Source organism: Ictalurus furcatus, chromosome 4, assembly GCF_023375685.1.
Source record: "Ictalurus furcatus strain D&B chromosome 4, Billie_1.0, whole genome shotgun sequence".
In the NCBI taxonomy this organism is placed as follows: Eukaryota; Metazoa; Chordata; class Actinopteri; order Siluriformes; family Ictaluridae; genus Ictalurus; species Ictalurus furcatus.
In genome coordinates, this window is record NC_071258.1 from 20,517,887 (window position 1) to 20,528,719 (window position 10,833).

At 38.6% G+C, this 10,833-nt stretch overlaps 1 protein-coding gene across 1 annotated transcript; it reads left to right on the plus strand.

Annotated features, from left to right (window-relative positions):
* Positions 1-4,014: 4,014 nt before the first annotated feature.
* LOC128606236 (hydrocephalus-inducing protein-like) lies at positions 4,015-7,020 on the plus strand. The gene is made up of 3 exons (XM_053622273.1): positions 4,015-4,858; positions 4,971-5,129; positions 5,450-7,020. The coding sequence occupies exons 1-3, from the start codon at positions 4,736-4,738 to the stop codon at positions 5,534-5,536; spliced, it is 369 nt and encodes a 122-aa protein (XP_053478248.1). The 5' UTR covers positions 4,015-4,735; the 3' UTR covers positions 5,537-7,020.
* The last annotated feature ends 3,813 nt before the right edge of the window (positions 7,021-10,833 follow it).

Consider the following 10,833-nt stretch of genomic DNA (forward strand, 5'->3'; position numbering starts at 1 on the left):
GGCTGTGAAGGTTGTCAGTACTCTCTAAAAACAAATGTTTAGGCTCAACATTAACTCAACAGGGGGAATGTGACTTAGCCTGATAAGGAACACATTGCACATGTCCCACTTCGGTCCTTGTGATTTGGCCACAGAGAGTCAGGCAGAGACTGTAACCTTGGGTCTGATTTACTTTTCAGTTTTTTCATCTTTGGTATTAAGTTATTAAGTACATCACTCACAAGGAACAGGTTCAAGTGTTAGTTGATCAATTTTATTGTTGGTCAGGCAAAAATGTCGATATGCCTGAGCAGAAGAAACAACGTGGCACAAAAGATAAACTGCCATAAAAGTTCTCTCCGGACTGATAAAATCAAGAATACTGATTGATTTTAACTTTTACAGAAATATGTTTAAATATTTATTTATATATTGAGTCACCTTGACTTTAATGTGTAGTGTGAAGTTTGATAACTAAAGGATTGTAAAAAGGAAAAAAAATCTCTCGCACACGCTCTCTCCCTCTCTCACGCGCTCTGTGTTCAGATGAACGTCATCATGGAATTTAAAACACTTTCATTCAGTTTCCAAACAGGGAAACACACGGAATTCAAATTAAAATTAAAAGAATGATTTGGAGCTCTGGCGCGCATGCTTCTGACCAGCCGTGTACACAATCTAAATAAGGAACTGTATACAATCCGCCCAACACAGTCTCAATCCAGTCTCCTGGTGTCATGCCAGGAGACTGAGGAGCCGAGCCGGATGGAGACCCTCCCCTATAACTTGGAACACAACACGCACAGTAACACCATAATACTAAACAAACAATAAACACACATAACACTCTCTTAGGCAAACTACACAGACAGTTTTGCAAAACACCAATCATTTTGCGTTATGACAACTTTAAATTAATTTCAACTAACGAACTACACTGAGTTGGAGAAATCACCTTTTCCTCTACAATCAAATGTATTTTCAATTAAAACTCATTTAATAATCTGTATAATAAACACAAGTTTTTAACTTGATTACTCATAAAAATCATGTTGTTCCAGCTAGTTTTTCCACATTATTTAAAAGGAATTTAAGTGTTATGTACTTAATTACCATAATTGTGAACCCAATTTTTTTTTTTACCTTACTAACTTCAAGTTGTATAACAATAATTACTAAAATACTACAAATATTATACCTAACATCTCTGCAGGATTTATAGACAAGGCACTGAATGGAATGAGCAATATAGACAAAAAAGAAACACTCCGTGTCGACTACTTTTTTATCTCTCATAGAACTATCCACAGTCCAAAGGCTGCTAAAAGAGCAAGCTGACTACTGACTAATTGAGCTATTGAGATTATAAGGCTGTATGTGTGAATGACAAACCAAACCATGTACTCTACAATCTGGGCTAAGACCTCCTTTTAGGCCTACAGAAAACTATTCCTTTTTATCTCTCTGCTCACACGTCATAAAAGAGAAACCCTTTATTATCACTTAATTCATGGAATATAAATGAAAGGTCCAAATGGACTTTCTCCTCCACATTTCGAGCGTCTGACTCACTCATTTCTCAACAATGGCTTCTGGGGCCTGAAAATGCACACTTTTTTCCACCTTCAGCCTTCCTTTTTCCCTGGATCACACAATCTGGGAATATGTTTTAATATATTACAGGTCTAGAAGTTCTGATTTACACAACGGGCAATCAGGCAGATGTCTAAAATATTTACAATGTTCTTGACTGCTCCCCAATTTTTAAAACATTCCTACAGCAGTTATTGATACCAAAGTAATTATTAAAATACAAACAGTCCCACCGGACTCACACCCCAAAGTCTGTACCAGATTCAAACATTCAATGAAAAAGCAGAAATATCTCACAAAGTTCTGTTTTACCCATCTCAATCTGAAGATCACACACACCTTTTTTCTTTCACACAGAAGCAGGCCTGCACAGAAAAGAACACACACTCACTCACACTTATCTCCAAAACTAATTTTTGGAGTTTATCACACACACCAACTCCTTATGTATGAAGCTTATATTCATATAGATTAAAGGCAACATTCACATTCGTCTCCAAAACTATTTTTCAGAGCTTATCAAACACACATAACTCCTTATGTACGGAGCTCATGTTCAGAGCACTAATTAATACAACATTCTTACTGGTCTCCAAAACTAATTTTCAGAGCTTATCACACACGCCTGCAAGCTCTCACACCATATCATATTCACACACTGTTACACCTATTTATATTATCACACACACATTTGTTAATACACATTCACACACCGGGCACTCTTCTCTTGATGGGTACTTTCCCTGAGTTGCGTGACCCGGACCTGGGCCCAGGATTTAACCCCTCTCTATCCAGCCCTGGAATCTTTCACCAGCGGTATTAGGGGTCCTCCACCAAAGCAGCCGCCACCTCGAGTGGCCGGTATCTGGGGTTTGAGGCCTCATTTCCACCTGCCTCTATTGCAGCCCTGGAATCTTTCACCAGCGGTATTGCAGGACTTTCACTCACACATGACATATACAATTTCATTACACAGTCTTATACACCTTATACATAACCCTTATACAATCACATATTGGTTCACACTTCTCTTACCTTTTCTCACTCACTCAAGGTTCTTTTGGAGACCAACTTAGTCTTTCTTCCCACCCTGGGGCTTCCCACTCGTGACAACAGATCACTAAGACAGAGCTTTGAAATAACAGGCCTCTGCAGTGCCTTTTTCCTACACGGCCTATCTGTTGCCTTAGAGAGTGAAGTCCCACGGGAGAGATTACAGACGTACGGGTCTTAGCCCAGTCCCATCTGGGGTGCCAAATGCTGGCTCAAATTTCGCCTATTACCTGAAGACACTTAACATAGAAACAGATACTCACATATTCAATTGGAGAAAGAAAAATAAGACACCAGCTGTGAGTGAGAAGAAGCAAGGGTCCAGGTTTATTCGTTCCGTTCCACCACACGAGATCCACACAGTTTGAGACGTCCCAAAATGCGATCTAAAAAACCAGAGCTGAAGCTCTTCTATTTATACAGTTTTCTTACGGTCAGGATGACCCAGACACCAATGTGTTTTAGAAAGAGCCCTCCCACAATACCATTATGTTTTAGAAAGAGCCCTCCCCGAACACCATTAGGTTTTCGAAAGAGCCTTCCCATAATACCAATAGGTACGAGACTCAACATTTCGGAGAGACCTTGGTCTCACGGGGTCCGCCCCTTCATCTGTGTTACTCCTGACTTTTCCTCGTGAGACAAGAATCCTCCACACCTTCAAGTGCATTATGAGTAAGTTTCTTTCACATTTTTCTGTATTTCTGTTTTATAATGCTTTTTCTTTCATATTTGCTCTATATTGCTGTTTTATATCTGGTTATACTGCTTGCAAGTGTTTTACCCCCTTTTCTGTACTCCATACTTCATAATATCATTATTACCCTTATAATATCTTAATACTCCTTTTATTATCCTTATAATGTTCTGTTTTCCTTCTGTATGTGTGTGCGTGGTGGCATAGGCCTCTGTGTGTGTGTGTGTGTGTGTGTGTGTCTCTTAGTTGACCGTCCACCTACGCTCTGAGGCCTGCCGCACTTAATCAAATACATGTATTGTTATCCCCCTGCGCCTTGCTTATCTGTGTGTTGTGTCTTAGGTGAACATCCGTTCAGCCCAGTGAATTCTCAATAAGATTACATATTACTCATACTAGGTCTCCCTCGTGTTTATTTCATGTATATTTTATATACAACATTTTGTACATTTCAGTAAATGATCTAATTTTAATAAAATGTCCTAACTATTATGTAAATTGATCAGGGAGAAAACTGTGCAATTATATATATATATATATATATATATATATATATATATATATATATATATATATATATATACATTCTTTTATCAGTTTATCTTATATGTTCATTAGACTTAGATTGTTTGAGGAAGAAGTTAATACAAATGTGTATCTTTGTTTCATTCTTTTCTTTTGGATAGGTGGAGCTGAGTAATAAGTCCACTTGTGCCTTTGTGGTGTCCAACCCAGGGAGGTTCAATGTGGATATGCAGTATGAGATAAAAGGGCCTGAAAAGCTGCACTGCCACCTGCAGGTGGAGTCCACAACAGCTGTGGTGCTAGTGGGAGAACATAATTGATGCAACCTCAGCTTCTTACCCCTGAAGTAGTGTGACCTCAAACATATGGGCTTCTTAATCAAGGCATCCTGTTTCTTTTTTCCTCTTTGTCTTTTATTTTTATTTATTTATTTATTTATTTATTTTTTACATCTTTTTTTGTATTTCATTTTTGTATATTCATGTTTAGTGAGTTTGCAATGTTTTACGATTCTTGCTTTTGATTCTACTCTGTAGGTAAAGGACGGCTCTGTTTTCCGTTGCCGTCCGCTGGGTTCTGCCACCAGCCTGGGTCTGGAGTTTTCTTTCCTCAAGTACAACTTTGGAAAGACCTTCATTTACTCTGCTGGCATGGTGCCTGCCACATGCACACTGCTTATCAGCAACAAAGGCGAAAGAGGAATCAGGTAAATGGTGGGGTCATCATGCATAAACTGTAACTCATTAATTTTTTGTGTTTTTAAAAATATTTTTAATTATATGTTTCCACTTCATCTATTATAGTGTGGACTGTTTATTCTCCAACACTCCTTTTCTGGAAGTGAGCTTCATACCTGATATCATACCATAGCTCCATACTGTTGGTAGCATGGAGGTGCCTTTCATGTTCTACCCACGAGAAGCAATGCCTTACCATGAAAAGGTGGTCTTTGAGATAAACAAGTGTTCCATGCAGGTAGTGGAGATCATGGGGCAAGGAATTGAGATGAAGGTGAGAAAGAGAAAATTTACAATGCACTGTCAGTGGCCTGCATGACATCAAGCATTTCTGATCTGTTTACATAATTTTAGATAATATTCTCATCAGGGTCTGGTTTTCCTAGATTGACGTAGAGGATCCAAAATTAAAGATTGTGAAGCTTGGAACTCTACAGGTGGGCCAGAGGAGCAAGAAGCTCATACCTCTGATAAACAACAGTCTGTCTTCCTTGACCTTCTCTCTCCTCTTCACACCCTCTGCACAGACTCTACTGAACTCTAAGGTAGGACACATAGACACACAGACCTGACCTGTCTGACTTACAGTATATTCCTTCATTTCATACCTGTCCTATTCATTTCATTGTAGTTCACAGTAAGTCACAATAGTTAATGAATAATATGCTTTAATATCAATGAACAACTGAAGATTAATTGATATCTTCAGTTGTTCATTGATATTAAAGCATATTATTCACTAACTATTTTAATAATTAAACTAATTTAACAATGGACACACACACACACACACACACACACACACACACAATCCAATTATGCAAATGATCTATCCCACTCTAGAATGTGTATGTATGTTCTTCAGGTCCTGTCAGTGAATCCAAGTAGGAAGGTGACGCTGAAGGGTGGAGGGGGAAAGTGTGTGGTGGAGGTGCTCTTCGGCCCTCAGTGACGCATGGCCCCGTTCAGTGAGGAGGTGCAGCTGAAGTGTTTGGGCACCATACGCCCCCTACTGGTACTGAAAGGCTGCTGCCAGGGTGTGGAGGTCACACTGGACCAGAACTACTTGTCCTTTGGAGCTGTGGCCCAGCGTTGCAAAGCCACACGTCCTATTATGCTGCAAAATATAGGAGACATTGGGGCTAGGTGCATATATACATACACATATTCATATCGACCATCATGTGCATGATATGTTCTTGAGCAGGGAAGTCAGACTCCAATCCTGAAAGGCGACATTAATACATGGTTCAGCATTTTACTTCATTTAACATGCCACATCAGGTAATAAACCCTTTTGCAAAGTTCGAGATTCTACTCAACAGACATTTGTTGGGAGTAGGAAAGACAGCAACGGCACAATTTATGAATGACAATGCTGAATTTTGTGATTATTTTGTGATTGTGATTAAGAGGAAGAAGAAAAATAGTTCTTCAAGCTGACACTCCCACTGTAGAAAATGAAATAAGTGCTACTCTTCATTCTCTGTTCTTTTTTTTTTTTTTACTGTTCACAATGTCCATGAATACATTATTAAATAATAGTTTGTTTTACCATCATATGATTATATTCAATAAAGTTCTCTCTTTACAGATGTAATCATTTACCTGATTTGATAATTAAGTACACTCTAATCATAAACATTCTAATAAGTTTTTCTCTTGTACACATATTTTATGTATTGTTGTGGTTTATATATCTTTTTTTTTTTTTTTTTCTTTTGCGGTAATTACTATTCTCTGGCAAATCAAGAATTTTGGATTCTTACTTTGCATAACTTTTTAAAGACCTTGTGTGTATTTTTGTATCAGGTTCAAGTAGGTTGCAAAGGCTTTTGCTCCAGACTTCAGTATCTGCCATGCTGAAGGTTACATTTGCCCAGGAATGGAGATGCCTTTGGTGGTGACCTTTGCTCCTGATGAGGTCAAGCAGGAGCTGTACTATGATAACCTTTTTTGCTCTATAGAGGGGGGCAAGCCTGTAACCCTCACCCTTGCTGGCTCCTGCATTGTTCTCCCAGTAGCCAATCAGGTAAAACATTGTCTCTGTGTGATTATCATAGGTATTAATTGTCTTTTATTGATCTGTGACCTATATGTATATACTCTCTCTTTTCCCCCTCTACAGGTGCTGAATTTTGTGTGTCAGGTCCGTAGTCAGTGCACTCAGTTTGTGACTCTGTCTAATAATACTAACCAGCACTGGTGCCTGAAGCCTGTGATTGAGGGTGAATATTGGAGTGCTTTACTTTCCCTCGTCATAGAGCCATACCAGCAAAATAAAGCCTACAAGATCACCTATAAGCCCATGGCCATGACCACGGATGGTAAAAAGCACCTGCTAAATCTCTCTCTACCAGAGATCAGTTGGTTTAGCTTGAGTAACCTGACGGAACATGGACAATCCTGGAATCCCTGTTTGACAGTTTAATTAACATTTTTAACCACTCCTCTAAGGAACATAGAATTTAATTCTGAAAGGGAATTACCAGCTATGTCTTTTAATGTCAGTTCTCTCTGAATTGTCTTTGAACTCTACTTCAGACAATTTGTGATGTTATCTAATTAGGATATCAGTTAGTTTTACTTGTACAGACAGAAGAGTACATGAGAAACTATCAAAAATATAGAACATTCTCCTTTAACAAAGACCTCCATTTTCATGGAGCTGAATGTAAAATGCTGAGTGTGAATGTGCTTTTATGTTTGGTCTAGGGCTCCATGTTTTTCTCTTTCCCCGATCGTTCGGGCATGCTGTACATCCTACAGGGCACAGCAGAGCCACCTAAAGCCGTGAGCACAATCAGCCGTGAAGTACCTTGCAAGACATCCTAACAGGATAGCTTGACTTATTCATACTATATAATGCCAATTAGTAGCATGGATGGAATTTGTAGGTATTGTATTGATTTGTGTATTCCTAAGAAGTTGGTGGAATTAGTATGGTTTAAAACATAAAAGAAACCAGTTAGAGCTTGACTTATTCATACTATATAATGCCAATTAGTAGCATGGATGGAATTTGTAGGTATTGTATTGATTTGTGTATTCCTAAGAAGTTGGTGGAATTACTATAGACTATAGTGGGGTTTGGCACTACTTTGGCATTGTATTGGCACTCACTGTAGCTGAAGAAGGAGATTTGTAGTTCCGTTTAGTCAACGCCGACACATCCACATAATCAAGCCCCTTCAGTGAGATCATGCTGTCAGGACATTCGGGTTTAATCATCTCCACTATAGCATGGAATCTGCATAGCAGGAGCAGGAGTTTGACCTGTATTATTTTTTAGTATTATTATTATTTTTTACTGAATACATTAAGTCTATGTATGTGAGTTTGTGTGTAGTACCTCTGAGGTTTGGACAACCAGTTATGAACAGGGAGAATCTATAACTGGTTTCTTTTATGTTTTAAACTTTGTTAAATATTTTAACAACTCCATACCTACAGACATACCTCTTAATTCCACAGCTAACCTTTAAAAATGAGGCCACAGGGGAATACCAGTTCTACTATCTCAACTTCAAGGCTTCACCTCCAGGAGTGATCAGCACAATTGAGATGCTTACAGTGGTTAGGCAGATGACTTCAGGCTGTGTGAACTTGGAAAATCCTTTACACACCAACCTGTTGTTCACAACTGAGTGCCGCAATACAGATGTCAACGTGCAACCTTAGTTCTCAGTGCCTGCACTCTCTATGGTATCACTTGTTTTAGTTTTTTTGTTCACCAGTTCAAGTTGTAAAAGTGGCTGGTGATTGTCTCCTCACTTGACATAATTGACCAGTGAGTAAGGACATATAGAATTCATTTGGTGCCTCTTGTTGTGAAGTTTTTGAAGTTGCCATTTTCAAGGGACTTCTGTTAATGCTCTCTCTCTCTCTTTCTCTCTCTCTCGCTCTCTCTCTCTCTCAAACAGGAAACCTTGAGGTTTGAGTACCAGCCTCCATATTTCACCAAAAATATACTAAAAGGGTTTTCCAACAAAACACTAATGCTTGGCTTAAATTTTGAAAAAATAATGTTCAGATTGCAGAGATCATATTTTGGTCATTTTAGATTAGAAAAACTAATTTCTGCAATTCTCCAGCTGAGATCCTTGTAGATTTTTGGGCCACTCGAACCATTCTCTTCACATTGCATTGAGACAATATAGACACACGTCCAATTCTAGGTTGATTCATAATATTTCCAGTTGACTGGAACTTCTTAATTATTGCCCTGATGGTGGAAATGGGCATAAGTATCTGTTTAACAAAAGATCAAAAGGTTAAACAATAAAGACAATTTTTTCCCAGCCTTCTTTGCTCATATTTACCATTTAAGTGCTTAGTGAAGAAATTGGTCTTTAGTCTTCCTTTGAATATAATCAGTGACTGAGCTGTTCAGACAGTCAGGGAAAGTTCAAAGTAAGTTTTAATAAATGTCCATGTTGGTGGAGGTTGGTCCATTTGGCATTGTAGGCAAGCATCGGTCTTTTAAATCTGATACAGGCAGTTTCAAGGAGCCAAGACAATATAGAAAGGGGATTATTCTGGGTAAGTTGCAGGGCCATGCATGTATGCATGAAAAGATCTGTCAGGAGTGAGTTGCAGTAGTCCAATTTTTAGATGACAACTGAACATGCACCTGGGTGGCCTCAGTGGAGAGAGATGCTGATTGGTTGTCCAAAACTACACCAAGGTTTTGTGCTTTGCTGGATACTGTTTACAGTCTTAAATTTACACTGAGTGTTCCACCCCACTCCACTCCAAATGTCTCTTACAGTGTGTTAAAACCCAAATTTCAGGGCCCTTGTCTAGCTCTGGGCCCTTCAAATGATTCACTCCCCTCTTTACCCCATCTTCGTGGCACTCCTGACAATTATTTTTCCACCATGGTGCTGTTACTTGCATTGTTGGAGGTGGTGACAGCTTTCCACATCTCCCTTGGGTCTCCACTTTTTTTTCACAGTAATTAATCTCAGCATGGTTTCATTTTAATACCTATCAAACAAAGCAGGCTAGCTAGCTCAAAAGCTGTTTTAAACCTTTTTTTTTAATATTCACGTTTCACCCATGAAGTAAGTGGCATTCATTGGCTCATATGTGGCGGATTTGTGATTTGCGACACAGACGTGTATGATGTCGTGACCAGGTTCTCAAAACACTTATTATTGTTACAATTTACATGCTTTATAGTTCCTCAATGGGCCCTTTTCACACTTCTTTGTCCTTGTTGTCATAAGTAGCCTTCACATGGTAACTTTACTTCATCGACATTCAAAGAGTAAGAGCTTTTGCAGTGTCCTTTTGAGGTACAATTCTAAACAAAAACAGCATTCATTGCTTTCTTGATGAAGATGAAGAGCAGAGCAAACAAAGGGTTAAAGCAATCAGGAGGAATGAAGTCAGAAGCATTTCACTACATCAAAGGTAGCTCAAAGCTTAAAATATCAGCTCAAGTAGAGTTTAGAGGGCAAGTAAACTGCAACCGCAGTGAGTACAACTTCTCTATCTGAACAAAGCTTATCTGACACACCCTCAAGCCAAGTTTGTGTGGCTCTTCGTTCCATATCAACTTGCAGCATTTAGCGCTAACTCCCACCTTGCTGTCGACTACTTGACACTGAACAAACATAAATATTCATCATTCAGCTCTGAATTAACTAGAAATACAGTTAGCTAATGTTAGCTGCAATGATAAATTTTTGAGCTATCAACAACAGCTGAAATTACTAACCAATAGCTAAATAAATAGCTAACATTTTTTATGGGAAATGGAATTGAACAGAAGTGTTGTAAGTGTGAAAGAACACATACACACGTCAGTTGTGACTGCAGATGTATATACTCATCATCAATGCTAATGTTAGAAAATGTTACCTTACTCGGATAGCTATGGGTGAATTCTTCCACAAATAAGTAATATCCTTTAATCAACTTTGTTGCTTAGTGTATGCCAGTCTCTGCAATAGTCTCTGCATCCTTTCCATGCAGCTGATGATAATGCTAAGTTTGATAATAATTGTGTTTCTGTGGTAAACAATTTTTATGAAAAGGGCTAGTTGTTATAAGTAACACCTTTCAACAACCCTGGCGTTTTAAATAATCTATGCTTCAAGTGTTAGAATGAACTGAGTCTCTTTTTAAAGGACTCTTGTAGCTGCTGCTTTTAGATTGACATTCCCGATGGCTCTTACAGTATCGATATTCTCAGTGAACGCTTGTCCTTTCTGAGGACATTTTCATACCTCCGAGACATGT